This window comes from Oncorhynchus clarkii, unplaced genomic scaffold (assembly GCF_045791955.1).
Source record: "Oncorhynchus clarkii lewisi isolate Uvic-CL-2024 unplaced genomic scaffold, UVic_Ocla_1.0 unplaced_contig_11742_pilon_pilon, whole genome shotgun sequence".
Classification (NCBI taxonomy): domain Eukaryota; kingdom Metazoa; phylum Chordata; class Actinopteri; order Salmoniformes; family Salmonidae; genus Oncorhynchus; species Oncorhynchus clarkii.
In genome coordinates this window covers 1,391-18,693 of record NW_027259378.1, presented here as the reverse complement: position 1 = coordinate 18,693, position 17,303 = coordinate 1,391, and the positions used below count along the sequence as shown (strand labels likewise).

At 45.7% G+C, this 17,303-nt stretch overlaps 1 protein-coding gene across 1 annotated transcript; it reads right to left on the bottom strand.

The window, feature by feature from the left end:
• Window positions 1–277: 277 nt before the first annotated feature.
• Window positions 278–16,241, bottom strand: LOC139400112 (maestro heat-like repeat-containing protein family member 1). The gene is made up of 16 exons (XM_071145144.1): window positions 15,979–16,241; window positions 15,231–15,366; window positions 14,665–14,777; window positions 14,325–14,477; window positions 13,463–13,617; window positions 12,428–12,593; window positions 12,104–12,300; window positions 11,689–11,826; window positions 11,436–11,550; window positions 8,723–8,869; window positions 7,716–7,904; window positions 5,359–5,508; window positions 4,537–4,671; window positions 4,158–4,260; window positions 3,656–3,721; window positions 278–2,922 (listed from the first exon to the last, which is right to left on the bottom strand). Exons 1-16 carry the CDS (start codon window positions 16,144–16,146, stop codon window positions 2,846–2,848), a joined length of 2,208 nt encoding a protein of 735 aa, XP_071001245.1. The 5' UTR covers window positions 16,147–16,241; the 3' UTR covers window positions 278–2,845.
• Between the last annotated feature and the right edge of the window lie 1,062 nt (window positions 16,242–17,303).

Here is a 17,303-nt window from a genome sequence, read left to right as displayed (position 1 = left end):
GGACACAATTAAATCTTATTCCCCAATTCACTTCCATCAGGCAGATGCCTTTCCAGATGAATGCTGTGAGTGTGAGGAGAGCAGGGGACTCCCACAGGTTATCAAATAAGCTTTCACATAAGGTTTATATCCTCAATAGTATAGAAGTACCTTTCCTTTATATATTCATCTTTCTCCATACTTTCCTTATAAAACAGCTTTAATAACCATGTGATGTATTATGTCTTAGTGCTTTCCTTTGAACAATTGTGTCATAAAAGGCTCAGGACACCAGTTATTTTTATAGGGATCGTCACTTTATTTTGTAAATAAAATATGATTTCCATCAACATCATAGGCCTGTTTCCGTTTCAAATGGACACAGTGTGCATACATGATACTTTTTCCATGTCCATTATTGAAAGATGTCACATTAAAATATTACATTAACAAAGAATGGTCCAACAGAACAGCCATCATCCCCAGTAACCCTTCAACACCCCAGACACCGACAGACACACAGGTCCAATCCAGCTGTACTTTAGGACCAGGACTTTTACCCAATGTAGGCAATACATTAAATAGCGCCTATACTGCACTTTACCACAGTAAAACATCTCTATCCATCAGTAACACAACAAAAACATGTGGATGTGTCATTCACTGTGTACAATGACAGACTGATTAAGTAGTGCAACGTAAAACCTCGACAGGAATGTCATCTCTTAAGACCTCATAACCTGTTATAATCAGTACCCTAATCTAATCACATGAAACGGACAGGAGTGGAAAAGTGAAGTGCATCTTTTAAGAGAAAGAGTGTGAGAAGACTAGGAGTGATGTGAAAAGTGAAGTGCATCTTTTAAGAGAAAGAGTGTGAGAAGACTAGGACCGATGTGAAAAGAAAAGTGCATTCCATCTTTTAAGAGAAAGAGTGTGAGAAGACTAGGACCGATGTGAAAAGAAAAGTGCATTCCATCTTTTAAGAGAAAGAGGGTGAGAAGACTAGGAGTGATGTGAAAAGTGAAGTGCATCTTTTAAGAGAAAGAGTGTGAGAAGACTAGGAGCGATGTGAAAAGAAAGAGAAGATTATTGCGTCCATCTTAATGCAGCTACCCAGTAAAAATATTATTTGTAGATATGGGTTCAAATACTATTTGAAATCATTTCAAGTACATTAGGTGTTCTTAATTCTGATTGCCTGCTGGCACAATGGATCCAATAGAAAAGCGCTGGCTAAACTGCAAACCCTGCCCCTCTGGCAGGTTAAAGTAAACCACACTACTTTTGAAATAAATCCAATAGTATTTAAATCCAGGTCTGATTATTTGACACTGTGGCAACTCCATGGGAGTGCCTGGTTGCGTACATGTTGTACCTGGGGTAAAGAAGAACAGATAAAGACTAGGGGTCACATTCATTAGGCACCAAACGGAAGAAAACTGACTGAAAACAGGGAGGGACTAACTTCCCATATTCATTTTCCGTTGCGTGGTCCTAATGAAAGTGACCCAGGCGTTTTCCCTGACCTGACAAGTAGAAACTCTGGGCCCTCAATGTATAACTAGGGCCTGTTTTCACCCCTGGTGAGGTCTCGTGGTCAGGAGAAAACTCCTGTTCCTACAAGACATTTTCTGAACTAGCTACAATAGTGTTTCAGGATGCAGTTCTGTTGTTAAACAATGCTAGCACGAGAATAAATGGAGCCTCTGAAATCCCTTCTGCCTCAGAAGTAAGTGTAAGAACAGGTACATGGGATGGTTTTGGGCTGTCCTCGCTGACAGACAGCCTCCTTGGACGTGGATGATAACTGCTCCTCCCTGAGTGGAGGGCTGTGGACGGTCATGGAGCTTTGTAGGACGGCAATTTGGTCAGCCAAATGACTGCGGTCACCGTAACAACCGTTCAAATAGCAAAATAAATACAAATGAATAAATTAGACGCACATTTCTCCTCCGTTCCTGACTGCATGTGCTGCCATAGAAACGGGAGTCCCCGTTCAACTCAACGTTGGCATTATGGGTGGACTGGCAGCCATTGCGAGTCTACCCATAGGACCAAAGCAGGAAGTAAAATATGTGCTGTGATTTGGTGATTCAACTCAATAGACATTACAAAAAGTGCAGTACATTCCATTGCATGAGCCACACCAGTTAACATCATTTGAATGAACATTCTACATTACAACAAAGATAAATCATGTTAAGAGTCCATGTTGCAGAAGAAAGGGACTTAACTGCACACATTCATTTTCTACGGTAATGGAGGTTATTCTTTACGGTCTTCATCGGTCTTCATCCACAACCGTAATAGTGCCAGCCCTACATGTGTTTCAGGGGTTGATCCACTACACTAGTGTGAATGGAGTGGAGGCTGGAGATCAACCCCTAGCCCCTCCCCACAAGCCCCTTTTCCTGACCTGAAAGGGACAGACAGCTATAACCAATATGGTGGAGATTCCATCCAGCAGGCAAATCCCATCAGGAGGCCAAGGAAGTAACTACCATATTGCCTACTCCGTTCTATTCCCTTCAGGTCTACAGGAGTGCCTAGGGAAGAGGGGATAGGGCTCCATTTGGAATTCAGCTAAACACTAAGCTCAGCGGAGGTCAAGCCCATTGGCCAATTGATCTAACCTACTGTCAACATTCTAAAAGTGTCAGATTTCATAATACTGCTCCAAAGTACTATGCATGTTTTTCTATACATGGAGGTACAGTCTTTGGTCACTAATACATATTTTCACGGACTAATTCAAGTTGCACTGTCAACATGTGAAGTACCAGATCATCTTTGTTGAAAACAGTAACATGAACAACTCAAACAGCTAATGAAGTAATGAATGGCAGGCAGGATGTGTGTCTGTTCAATGGAAGTGGCCCATAGCTTCAGCTGCCTTGACTCTCACCACTGGGTCTGGGTCCTGGAGCAGCATGACCAGACCTGGGAGACACCACACACAGAACACAGTATGAGGTCATTGTCTTTCCCCAGGTGACATCACTCCTATGCAACGCTGGTCAGACAGAAGACAATGAGTATGAGGAGGTTTCCCTGATCAGAGAGAAGACAATGAGTATGAGGAGGTTTCCCTGGTCAGACAAAATACAATGAGTATGAGGTAGGTTTCCCTGGTCAGACAGAAGACAATGAGTATGAGGAGGTTTCCCTGATCAGAGAGAAGACAATGAGTATGAGGTAGGTTTCCCTGGTCAGACAAAATACAATGAGTATGTGGTAGGTTTCCCTGGTCAGACAGAAGACAATGAGTATGAGGAGGTTTCCCTGATCAGAGAGAAGACAATGAGTATGAGGTAGGTTTCCCTGGTCAGACAAAATACAATGAGTATGAGGTAGGTTTCCCTGGTCAGACAGAAGACAATGAGTATGAGGAGGTTTCCCTGATCAGACAGAAGACAATGAGTATGAGGTAGGTTTCCCTGGTCAGACAAAAGACAATGAGTATGAGGAGGTTTCCCTGGTCAGACAGAAGACAATGAGTATGAGGAGGTTTCCCTGATCCCTTGGATCTGAGCAGGAATAACTCCTGGCCCGACATACCCAAGCACCGTTAGTGACAGTAATATCACATGGAAGGAGTACTCATCACACAGACTACTACAACCGCTCCAACAGGCCCAACTCACTGGGAAGCAGAACTAGAGAAACAGCCTACCTTTGGTCACACTCCCCATGTTGATGTGAGAAAATAATTCCTCAGGAAGATTACCCAGAAGGAAACCTACAAAGAAATAAAGGCCTTTAACATTTCATTAGATAAATGTTTAAGTGAAAATCTCTACCATGGTAATTGAGAGAGAATATTTGGTTTGTGCAAACAGCTTCACTGATATTCTCTTCTTGAAAATTACAACTAATTATGACATTTATCCAATATTAATAATAGAACACTGTCTGAAAAATGACTAATACTTTTCTAACTCATGAATGACTACAAAGGATAGCTACAGGAGCTAAGACACAGAGCAGAGCCATGTTGAGCAGGGTTGAGGTCAATTCACAAGGTAAACTAAATTCCAATTTTCCTTATTGAAAACCATTGAAGAGAATTAGGATTTCAGTGTACTTCCTGAATTGAAATGGAATAGAACCCAACCCTGGTGTTGAGGTGAAGTTGAGGAAACAGAGACATCCCACTAACCAGTTTCCCTACCTACCGATAAACATAGCAGCGCCGGCCCGAACCTCGGCCCAGTTGCTTTTGAAGAACTGGATGACAGTGATGTGGTAAAAGTTGAGCATGCCAGGGAAGTCTTGAATCTGGGGACAAATCAAAAGAACAGTTCTATCATATAAAGAGAGAAAAATAACTAACCTTTTGTAATAGAACATTATTCAAGGTGGGTTTCCAAGGCAACTGCTCTAGTGATTGCATAGCGTGCAACGCATTTAAAAAGCTGTTTACTACAGTAGGTAAATAATTTCCACCTCCTGACGCCAGATCTCCGCTACTGGTTTTGATGGCCGACAATGAGGTTTGTACCAGTTTGTGGATGGTGAGTAGAGTATTACAGTATTAGACAGTGATCAACTCACAATATATTTGGTGAGGTCGTTGATGAACTCTCCGTAGTGCAGACTCTTGTCCTCGTGGAGATGGTTCTGGAACATAGTGGTGATGAGCTCTGAGCCCACCACCGGAGCACACACTCGCATGGCATACTTACACGCCTGCACAGACAAACAGACAGGAAACAGTCTTTTAGCCTACCATCTGAGTCTTTGCACAAAGAATGCTTCAGTTCAATCCACATGACGTAATAACGTATCATTTACTTATCTATGATATAAACCAGACTATATCAGACGAATCTATGATATAAACCAGACTATATCAGACAAATCTATGATATAAACCAGACTATATCAGATGAATCTATGATATAAACCAGACTATATCAGACGAATCTATGATATAAACCAGACTATATCAGACGAATCTATGATATAAACCAGACTATATCAGACAAATCTATGATATAAACCAGACTATATCAGACGAATCTATGATATAAACCAGATTATAACAGACGAATCTATGATATAAACCAGATTATAACAGACGAATCTATGATATAAACCAGACTATATCAGACGAATCTATGATATAAACCAGACTATATCAGACGAATCTATGATATAAACCAGATTATAACAGACGAATCTATGATATAAACCAGACTATACCAGATGAATCCTATGATATAAACCAGACTATATCAGATTAATTCTAGGTATGTAAAGCACAGGACTGCAAAGAAAACTAGACAACAGGTATAGTGTACCAAACATCAAACCAGTTTGTAGAACCATAGTTCCCCAAGTCCACTGCCTGAGTGTTGATGTGAGGTTACCCACCTTGACCACCTGCAGGTTGGGGTCACTGAGGTGCAGCAGCAGGCTGACCAGTACGTTGTGGATCTGGTCTTTGAACACAGGCTCTCCTGAACCAAACTTAGACAGGTTCCCCAGGAGCATGATGGAGGCACAGCGGATCTCATCATTCTCCTGTTGGGTCAACAATACAGGAGCGCAGTTAGAGGATCCACACTAAACCCATCATAACGTTAACACACAGCAGTAGACCTAGATAACCTTCAGAGGATCCAACCTAAACCCATCATTTAAAAACACTGTCATTTAGCAGATCAAACCCTTCTTATCCAGAGCGACTCAGTCTTACATCCATTTATTGAAACAAGGTTGTCCTTTTCTTGATCCTGTCAACTTCTACATGATAGAAATCTGGCCCTGAGAAACTAGGAACTCAAAACACCAAATATCAAACATATATATTGCCTTCTCTCTGAGAAGTGAAACGTAATAAGCCTAACAAATGTGTTTCAGTCGTTGTAGCCACATCACAAGCATCCTCCTCAGAGGCCACTAGTCTCTAATACCCTGACAACACCGCTCGCTGCAAAATAAATGTAGGAATCCATGTTATTCAATTATTGCGCCCACACTGCTCGTCTGCGTTGCCAAGGGCTAAAATAGAAGTCATTCCTATTTCTGACACAGATCGCGCTGCAAGTCCTGCCTCTCCCATCTCCTCATTGGTTTATAGAAGTAGGTACGCACGTGCCATCTCCTCACTGGTTATACCCACGTGGGTGATTGAAAGACTAACTGTTGCCGGTTGTCGTGGTAATACTATGAAACTTTAGATGCCAATCATCATATAAGTTAAACGATGAAAAAGCCTGGAAGGAGGAGAGATGACTAGAAAAAATTCGGTTGACCGTTTTTATGTGTGGAGTAGAGGACCTTGTGCATTTCAGGTAAAATAACAACCTAATGTTTATATCCCAGGACAAATTAACTAGCAACAGCAAGCTAGCTAAATAGGACAAATTAGCTAGCAAGTGCAAGCTAAATTGCCATGAATGTTTAATGCTTTTCGACCTGTCCCCAAATGAATGTAATTGGTTAAGAGTTTGTTTTGATATTTCAACCTGTGTGTCGTGATGGCGTTTGGTGTAGAGTGACAAAATAAATGTGTACACGATGGAGCACGCTCGCAGCTGGTTTGGGTTCCATGTCAGGGATTGGTGTAATTTCATCTTAATCTATATCTATCAGGTAGGGGAGTTACCAAGAGAGAAAAGCATATTTTAGGGTGCCAGACGCTAGACTTATGTCAGGAATAGTTCAAATAAGCTTAAAGACCCAACCACATATACCTCAATGACGCTTGTGACATCAGGTTAAACTGTATGTCTTATGTTATTAACTACAAAAGGCCCCTGAGATAAGAAACCTATTTTGCAACCTTGCAAAGTTTCAGTAATTGTATTATTTTTATTTATTTAACCTTTATTTAACGAGGCAAGTCAGTGAAGAACAAATTCTTATTGACAATGATGGCCTAAGAACAGTCGGTTAACTGCCTTGTTCAGGGGCAGAATGACAGATTTTTACCTTATCAGTGCGGGGATTCGATCTAGCAACCTTTCAGTTACAAGTCCAACGCGCTACCCACTTTATTTTGTCCCCCTACACCAAACGCAATCACGACACACAGGTTAAAATATCAAAACACACACTGAACCTGCCGCCCCAAAGTAATAAAGTCAATAGACAAAAGCTACTGGACATGGAATCAATGTACAGGGACCAGGATTCACCTCTATTTATTTTGACTGAACCCAAACTCTACCAGTTAAGTTGACTGAAAAACACATTCCCATTTACAGCAATGACCTGGGGAATAGTTATAGGGGAGAGGAGGGGGGGATGAATGAGCCAATAGTAAGCTTGGGATGATTAGGTGACGGTATGAGGGCCAGATTGGGAATTTAGCCAGGACACCAGAGTTAACACCCCTACTCTAACAATAAGTGCCATGGGATCTTTAGTGACCACAGAGAGTCAGGACACCTGTAACGTCCCATCCGAAAGACGGCACCCTACACAGGGCAATGTCCCCAATCACTGCCCTGGGGCATTGGGAGTTTTTTTTTAGACCAGATGAAAGGGTGCCTCTTACTGGCCCTCCAACAACACTTCCAGCAGCATCTGATCTCCTATCTAGGGACCGACCAGGACCAACCCTGCTTAGCTTCAGAGGCAATCTAGCAGTGGGCTGCAGCAGGGTGGTAATGCTACCATGACAACAGTGGGCTGCAGCAGGGTGGTAACTCTAGCATGACAACAGTGGGCTACAGCAGGGTGGTAACCATGACAACATAGAAGTGTGTATCTGCTCAACTCACACTCTCCAGGAAGGGTTTAATCTTCATGAAGATGTAGACGACCAGCAGCTGGACGTTCTTCTTGTCCAGGTAGAGGAGCACCTTGGACAGGCCCGACATGGCCTCCAGAGTGATGCGTTTCCCAGGGTCGTCCTTCTCCTCCATCCCAGAGCTCATAGCAGCCAGCAGCTCCTTGGCATACTTATTTACCTATAAAATAGATTAGGTATAGGTTGTGATTACCTAGAGATCCATATTTGTCTGAAACATTGTTCCCCTCTGCTGCTGTCTTGGTTTGACGAGAGGGATATACTACAAAGTAGGATTAGCCAGATAACTTACCTAAATATTCTGAAATCACTTATTTTATATAAGCTTAAAATTTGCTTTTGATTCAACCAAAAACACAGTTCAGATGTCTTAATGAACCAGAAAAATCAATATATATTTTAGGTTGTTTATAAAATATATCTGGCTAACTCATTGCTCCTGCTCTGTAGTATATCCTAACCCGATCCCTCTGATATCTCTTGAAACTTCTGTTAATACATTTTGTCTGCGTAATGTTGCCACATTGAGGTAAGATTAATCAGTCATACCTTCTCAGGTGATCCTATGGCGATGTTCCCCAGCCCCCTGACAACCAGCACCTCCCCTCCATATGTACCTTCTCAGGTGATCCCACAGTGATGTTCCCCAGCCCCCTGACAACCAGCACCTCCCCTCCATATGTACCTTCTCAGGTGATCCCACAGTGATGTTCCCCAGCCCCCTGATAACCAGCACCTCCCCTCCATATGTACCTTCTCAGGTGATCCTATGGCGATGTTCCACAGCCCCCTGACAACCAGCACCTCCCATCCCCCCTCCATATGTACCTTCTCAGGTGATCTCACAGCGATGTTCCCCAGCCCCCTGACAACCAGCACCTCCCATCCCCCCTCCATATGTACCTTCTCAGGTGATCTCACAGCGATGTTCCACAGCCCCCTGACAACCAGCACCACCCCTCCCCCCTCCATATGTACCTTCTCAGGTGATCCCACAGCGATGTTCCCCAGCCCCCTGACGGCCAGCATGCGGACGGTACAGCTGGGGTCAGAGATACGCTCCATCATGTTGTTCATCAGGACATCCATCATCATCAGCTCTGTCACCACGTGGTGGTTCAGCAACTAGCGTTACCCACAGAGACAGAACACAGTGGTTCAGCAACAAGCGTTACCCACAGAGACAGAACAGTGTGAAGCCAGTGGTTCAGCAACTAGCGTTACCCACAGAGACAGAACACAGTGGTTCAGCAACTAGCGTTACCCACAGAGACAGAACACAGTGGTTCAGCAACTAGCGTTACCCACAGAGACAGAACACAGTGGTTCAGCAACTAGCGTTACCCACAGAGACAGAACACAGTGGTTCAGCAACTAGCGTTACCCACAGAGACAGAACACAGTGGTTCAGCAACTAACGTTACCCACAGAGACAGAACACAGTGGTTCAGCAACAAGCGTTACCCACAGAGACAGAACAGTGTGAAGCCAGTGGTTCAGCAACTAGCGTTACCCACAGAGACAGAACACAGTGGTTCAGCAACTAGCGTTACCCACAGAGACAGAACACAGTGGTTCAGCAACTAACGTTACCCACAGAGACAGAACACAGTGGTTCAGCAACTAGCGTTACCCACAGAGACAGAACACAGTGGTTCAGCAACTAGCGTTACCCACAGAGACAGAACACAGTGGTTCAGCAACTAACGTTACCCACAGAGACAGAACACAGTGGTTCAGCAACTAGCGTTACCCACAGAGACAGAACACAGTGGTTCAGCAACTAGCGTTAGCCACAGAGACAGAACACAGTGGTTCAGCAACTAGCGTTACCCACAGAGACAGAACACAGTGGTTCAGCAACTAACGTTACCCACAGAGACAGAACACAGTGGTTCAGCAACTAGCGTTAGCCACAGAGACAGAACACAGTGGTTCAGCAACTAGCGTTACCCACAGAGACAGAACACAGTGGTTCAGCAACTAGCGTTACCCACAGAGACAGAACACAGTGGTTCAGCAACTAGCGTTACCCACAGAGACAGAACACAGTGGTTCAGCAACTAACGTTAGCCACAGAGACAGAACACAGTGGTTCAGCAACTAGCGTTAGCCACAGAGACAGAACACAGTGGTTCAGCAACTAGCGTTAGCCACAGAGACAGAACACAGTGGTTCAGCAACTAGCGTTAGCCACAGAGACAGAACACAGTGTGAAGCCGGTACATTGAGATATGCATGAAGGAGACCTACAAAAGCACAACAAATGCAATGTAAACTAATTTGACTCCTGGTGACAACGGCAATTAAAATGCAATTCCTTCTAAGTATTATAATACTGTAAAGCCACTATGTCCAGTTTGACATCCTAACTCTGTCACACCTCTACAACCCCTTAGAGTGGATGTGGGCAGCCCCCCCCCTCCAACGCCATGTTTTACCTTACGACCCCCCCCCCCCCCACAAGCATCACGGGAACCGTCTGAAGTCGGTACATCCGATCTGCCAACTTCTGTCTGTAGTGTTTGAACAGTTTGGGCTACACACTAATATGACCCTCACAACCACGTACATGTCAGTTGTTTTGCTCAGGACGCCCACAACCCTCATAAGACTAGTCTGAAGGTAGCCGTGCACCACTTTTTAAAAAATACATGGAACTTTATGGAGATAGTTTAATGCTTAAACTAAGGGGTTAAATACATCAACAAAATGTTAGCTTAGTAAGCAGAGTTGCAGTTCTTGAAACAAACCAGTGTGCCTGGAACCTACTGTACTACCATACCCTGTTCAAAGACACTTCTGTATTGTCTTGCCCATTCAGCATCTGAATGGCACACATACACAATCCATCTCAATTGTCTCAAGGCTTAAAGATCCTTCTTTAACCCGTCTCCTCCCCCAGACCTTTCTGTCCAACATGAACTGCACTAGCTAGCTAACCTAGCTCATCGCTAGCTTGGTTTGCTAGCTAGTTACAGTAGCTTGGCAAAACAGCAACATTTTCACTAACTATCTAAATTTTACAGCCAGCATTGTCTATAACGATTATGTTACAATTACCAAACGTTTGGCAATTTTTTTTTTTATGATACCATGATGTATTACAGGGTTGGATGTTGCATGCAATTTCTATTGCATTTTAATTGCTTTGTGTATCAGCAAAGCTGATGTCACTTGCATCTGCAACAGAAATTGCATCCAAATTGCTTGGTGTGACACAGGATTTATATGTTTGCAGATGTGAAGGGTCTGGATAGGTATAATCAGTGTGGTGGTGGACATTCTACCATATTCCCTCCTTAAAGACCTACAACAGTGGTCCCTGGGCTTGGCTCACCTCACAGACCTACAACAGTGGTCCCTGGGCTTGGCTCACCTCACAGACCTACAACAGTGGTCCCTGGGCTTGGCTCACCTCACAGACCTACAACAGTGGTCCCTGGGCTTGGCTCCCCTCACAGACCTACAACAGTGGTCCCTGGGCTTGGCTCACCTCACAGACCTACAACAGTGGTCCCTGGGCTTGGCTCACCTCACAGACCTACAACAGTGGGCCCTGGGCTTGGCTCACCTCACAGACCTACAACAGTGGTCCCTGGGCTTGGCTCACCTCACAGACCTACAACAGTGGGCCCTGGGCTTGGCTCACCTCACAGACCTACAACAGTGGGCCCTGGGCTTGGCTCACCTCAGAGAAGAAGGCTGTGATAGTGACCCTCTGACACTCGTAGATGTTGTTGAGACAGGGGCACAGACACTCCACTATGGCCGGGAGACGAGGGCCTGCGTGTTTGGCCATGGCCCTGAAAACAACAACACACCTCTCACACTAACTGGTACAGCATATAGGGTAGCTATACTGTACATATCATGAAGAAAGAGTTAGGGCTGAGGTTAGGGTTGAACCAGGATGTGGACATGAAGCCAGGGTCAGGGTGTACCTGGCGAGGAGGGTGACCCCGGTGATGTGCTGCTGGGGGTCCTTCATCTTGTCCCAGGCCCCCTCCTGGTCCAGGGGTTTAACTACATGGTCCAGCTGGGCCCGGGCCAGGAGGATCCGCAGCGCCTCCACCGCTACCCTGCAGACCCAGGAACACACACAGACAAAGGAGTTAAACCTTGAATAAAAATAACTACATTTTTCCTGAAGGAACTTCATTTTCACAACTTCACATTGTATGGTAACTATGATCAGTGAAACAGATACTGTCATTACCTGGACCCCTGTAGGACCTAACCTCTAGTTATTTTCTAACAGTGGCTCTCCAGATAATCTAATGGAGTGTCCCTGCACTCCAGCCCGTGTGTCTTATGATACAGTATGTGCTAGCTAGCGTATGTCGTCTCCTAACCCACCCGCACACGTCGAAGCCGGCGGCCAGTTTGGTGGGGCTCTTCCTGTTTGTTCCGGAGCTGTTGATGTCTTTGGGTAGTGTGACCCCCACGCTGGAGCCCAGGCGGACCAGCAGGGAGCTGAAGAGCTGGGGGAACAGGGACACCACCGCCTCCTGGCTCTGCCCGTTCAGCATCATCTCCTTCAGGGCACAGGTCATCTGACACAATAGAATAGCATAGAAAATGATTGCTCAGACTTGTACATTTGAAACAAATAAACCTAGCAACACACCATTACCCAGACATCTACAGTCTCATCATAGCACTCTACAACCTGCTACTCACAGCTAGAGGGTGACTGGTGGCCACCTTGGTGAGGCCTCCTCTCATCATGGATTCCTTCTTGTCCACGTAGGGTACCATGATGTTGAGCTTCTCCATCAGCATCTCCATGATCTGAGAGGCCAGTTTACTGTCTGCCCCCAGGGCAATCCACATCTCACAGCTCCAACTGGGGATCACACAGGGAGAAGTGACCATGAGGGGTAGGGCTCACTTTGAATGGGAGGCAGTGAAAACATTTCCTCTGCTACTACACACAGGGTTGGAAATGTCTAACTTTCCCCAAATCCATCAGTTCTCCAGAAATACTGGTTGGAAGATACATGGAGTCTCACTCGTGTGTGTGTGTGTATATGTGTGTGTGTGTGTGTGTGTGTGTGTGTGTGTGAGCGAGCGAGCGAGCGAGCGAATTAACATGTCAAATGAAGCAGGGAGAAAGGGAGTTGACTTTTGGAAAGGAGAAGGATAGGAGAGAGCTGTCACTTGTCAAATGGAGAAACAAAAACAGAGGAATCTTCCTTGTTGAACAGAGGGGAGATCGACAGGTGAGAACCATCTCTCTCCCCCTCTTCTAAGGGCAGGGGGTAGGAGATGGAGGGAGGAGAGGAAGAGAGATGGTTCTCACCTGTCGAAGGGCAGGGGGTAGGAGATGGAGGGAGGAGAGGAAGAGAGGGAGATGGTTCTCACCTGTCGAAGGGCAAGGGGTAGGAGATGGAGGGAGGAGAGGAAGAGAGAGATGGTTCTCACCTGTCGAAGGGCAGGGGGTAGGAGATGGAGGGAGAAGAGGAAGAGAGGGAGATGGTTCTCACCTGTCGAAGGGCAGGGGGTAGGAGATGGAGGGAGAAGAGGAAGAGAGAGATGGTTCTCACCTGTCGAAGGGCAGGGGGTAGGAGATGGAGGGAGAAGAGGAAGAGAGGGAGATGGTTCTCACCTGTCGAAGGGCAGGGGGTAGGAGATGGAGGGAGGAGAGGAAGAGAGAGATGGTTCTCACCTGTCGAAGGGCAGGGGGTAGGAGATGGAGGGAGAGATGGTTCTCACCTGTCGAAGGGCAGGGGGTAGGAGATGAGTGTGTTGATGACAGTCTGGAGGTGCTGTGTAGCCAGGATGAGGATGGACTGGGCCACAGACACCTTCACCTGCTCCTCACTGATCATCTGCAGACGGATGTGAAGCACCTCCAGCATCTCTGATACCTGACACACACAGATCATTTAGAGGGGGTGAGTGTGATTGAGAGCGCCAGTGAGTGAGAGAGCCGGTGAGTGTGAGAGAGCCGGTGAGTGTGAGAGAGCCGGTGAGTGTGAGAGAGCCGGTGAGTGTGAGAGAGCCGGTGAGTGTGAGAGAGCCAGTGAGTGTGAGAGAGCCAGTGAGTGTGAGAGAGCCAGTGAGTGTGAGAGAGCCAGTGAGTGTGAGAGAGCCAGTGAGTGTGAGAGAGCCAGTGAGTGTGAGAGAGCCAGTGAGTGTGAGAGAGCCAGTGAGTGTGAGAGAGCCAGTGAGTGTGAGAGAGCCAGTGAGTGTGAGAGAGCCAGTGAGTGTGAGAGAGCCAGTGAGTGTGAGAGAGCCAGTGAGTGTGAGAGAGCCAGTGAGTGTGAGAGAGCCAGTGAGTGTGAGAGAGCCAGTGAGTGTGAGAGAGCCAGTGAGTGTGAGAGAGCCAGTGAGTGTGAGAGAGCCAGTGAGTGTGAGAGAGCCAGTGAGTGTGAGAGAGCCAGTGAGTGTGAGAGAGCCAGTGAGTGTGAGAGAGCCAGTGAGTGTGAGAGAGCCAGTGAGTGTGAGAGAGCCAGTGAGTGTGAGAGAGCCAGTGAGTGTGAGAGAGCCAGTGAGCGTGAGAGAGCCAGTGAGCGTGAGAGCCAGTGAGCGAGAGAGCCAGTGAGCGAGAGAGCCAGTGAGCGTGAGAGCGAACCAGGTCTTGTAGTCCAGCTCCTCTGTTCTTCAGCAGGGTGTTGAGTAGAACACTGGAGGCTCTGGAGCAGTTAGACTGGGAGTCCACCAGGCCCTCAATCAACATGAAGATCAGAGTGTTGAGCTGCTGTTGGGGCAGACGCTTACTGATGATCTACACAGATGAGGGGAAAAGACAGACAAAATAAAGACACATTATGAAAGCAGAGTTGCAAAATTCCAGTAACTTTCCCTAAATTCTCCAGTTTTCCAGAAAGAGTTGACCAGCATTTTGAAACCCAAGGTGAAACATAATGTGTAAATATGTTTGACTGAGTAATGCTGTATTCTCCTATCCTCACCTTGGCCAGCTCGGAGCAGGTCTTGTAGAGGACAGAGTGGTCTGGGTTGTCCATGCTCTCCCTCAGTGTGATCAGTCTCTCCACAGAGTCGTCTTTATAGTCCAGAGAGAAGCCTAGCGCCAGGGCAGGGAGACAATGAGACCAGCTGCAGCTGAGCTCCACACACTGCAATCTCCCTCCCAGCGGAATGCCACACAAACAGAGGTGTGCTTCCCAAATGGCAGCCCATTCGCTATATAGTGAACCAGAGCCTTATGGGCCCTATATAGGGAATAGGGTGCCCTTTGGAACGGAACCAGAGTTTCCCGTATTAAAGGGGCCCACAAATGGGCTGTATTGGTCGCTGGGGGAGTTAAGCTGGTCGCTGGGGGAGTTAAGCTGGTCGCTGGGGGAGTTAAGCTGGTCGCTGGGGGAGTTAAGCTGGTCGCTGGGGGAGTTAAGCTGGTCGCTGGGGGAGTTAAGCTGGTCGCCAGAGAAAAGGAAACTAAACAAAACAAGGCGTACTGAATCAGAGACAGTGTGTGTGTAGTGGTGTGTGTGTGTGTGTGTGTAGTGATGTGTGTTACCTTCGTAGCGTAGCTGGATGTAGAGCAGGGTATAGATGCAGTCGATGGCTGCCCTGCGGACCAGGGGGTTGGGGTCGGTGCATCGGGGGGCCAGGCGGCCCAGGAGAGAACCCAGGTTGTGGAAGGTTACCATGTTCTACAAAGACAGAACACCCAGATTAAGGCTATGGGTTGGTTCCACGTTTAAAGGGATCCTTCAGGATTTTGGCAATGAGGCCCTGTATCTACTTCCCCCACTTGTGGATACCATTTTTATGACTCTGTGTCCAGTATTAAGGAAATTAGAGGTTGTTTCACAAGCCAATGCTAACTAGCGTTAGCGCAATGACAAAGTATATTGGTATCTACAAGGAAGCTGGCAGATACCCATAGACTTCTAGTGCAGTTCACCTGTTCATCAGAGTCTGGGAAAGTAAATAAATGGCCTCATTGCAAAAATCCACAAGAATCCCTTTAACAATAAATAAGCACTTTTATCAACTTCTACGGTTCCCCGGGAGTTCTGGATGATTTATTTCCATGTCATTCAGTATTTTGTGGTGCTGGTACCACAAGCCCCATATTCCTACCAAATGACATCGGTCAGCTCATAAGACACACTACTGAACATTATGGCATCTCAAACATTTTGAAGAACACAAACACAGCTATATTTGCTGTTAGTTCATGTCTACAGAACTCAAGGACTTCAGCTAGTAAGGTCCAAATATTACCTGAGAAAGAAGGGTTTGCAGAAGTTCTGACTCACTTTGACGTGGAGGTTGTTGAAGTAGAACTCTAGGATGTGAGCGGTGGTGTTCATCGCCCTCTCCCTCTCATGACCCTGACCAGAACTCAACCACTCCTCAATGTGCTGAGGACAACCAAAGACAGGGTCAAAGTGGAGTTTAAGATCAAGGTATAAATAAGTCAACATTTAAGCGTATACTTCTTATCACCAACTTACCTTGAATACACTCTGGAGTCCGTCTGGACTCAGGTCTCTGGCAAGAATATTCCTCAACAACTCCTGAAGAGCATTGAAGGTGTCTTTGTATAACGCCTGAGGGAAAAGCAGTAGATAGAAGCTTTATCATCTCCACTGTCAGGGTTCTGCTGGTTCCATGAAGGTGGATTGAAGACTGTTCCCAAGCATTCCCACGCATTAGAGACACGTGATCGTACACAAATGTAAGCAAGGTTTGACATGATTATGTTTTAGTCAAACATATCTGTTTGGGCTTATTGTGGTCAATTTGTAGTCTACAAATTATTAGTCATTATGTTAATAAACAATAAAATACATGAATTTTGGTTTTGTTTTAATTAGCCTGCGTCTGAATCTAGTTGATGATTCCTGGGCTGCTAGGCTATAGATGGCTGAAGAATGGGGTTTGCCCATATGCATTTGTTTAGGCTGGCCCAATGGGCTGATCATTAGCTAGATCACAAACGAAGGCTTCGATACCTATACCTGCTACAATGATACTTCATAATATCACCACCATACCACTGAACAAATCCTTCAAGTCACAAACACAGCACAGTAAGTGTAAAAACATGGTCAACTCTCCACCTGGAGAACTAGGTCACTGGGTGTGCAGGCGTTTGATTCAGCACTGAGTCAGATTAACAAGGTCCTGTTGAGCAGCTGATTGGTAGAATCTGACATGTTAGACTGGGGCTGGAACAAACGTCCACACACCCAGTAGGTCTCCTGGAGGTATTATCCAATAATTATTATGGGATACGGCTGGAGCATTAACCTACAGCTCAAAGGTTTATCAAATAACTCATCAGTGAATCCAGAGAGCAACTGAGAATGTAAAGCAAGGTAGCTGAGAGGGAAGGCTCTAAGACTGACTTTATCCAGTGCAAAGACATTATTATAGACATCTCACCTCACGTGTTCAGGGAATGAATGATAGTTATTCTGATGTGCAATAACAAAATAGGATCCAGAATAATCAAATATTTGTTTGATTTATTTGCCTGCATGTTTGTGTATATTGTCCTAAGCTATATGCTACATAATGATACAAATAAATAAATAAATAGAATGTATTGTCACATACACCAGATAGGTGCAGTGAA

Excerpts from the sequence above, each read along its gene's own strand:
- LOC139400112 (XM_071145144.1), bottom strand. The coding sequence starts at position 16,146 with ATGTTGACTTATTTATACCTTGATCTTAAACTCCACTTTGACCCTGTC. Across the intron at positions 13,618-14,324 it reads GAGCTGGACTACAAGACCTG|GTATCAGAGATGCTGGAGGT; the intron begins GTTCGCTCTCAC and ends TGTGTGTGTCAG. Across the intron at positions 4,672-5,358 it reads CCAACCTGCAGGTGGTCAAG|GCGTGTAAGTATGCCATGCG; the intron begins GTGGGTAACCTC and ends TTGTCTGTGCAG.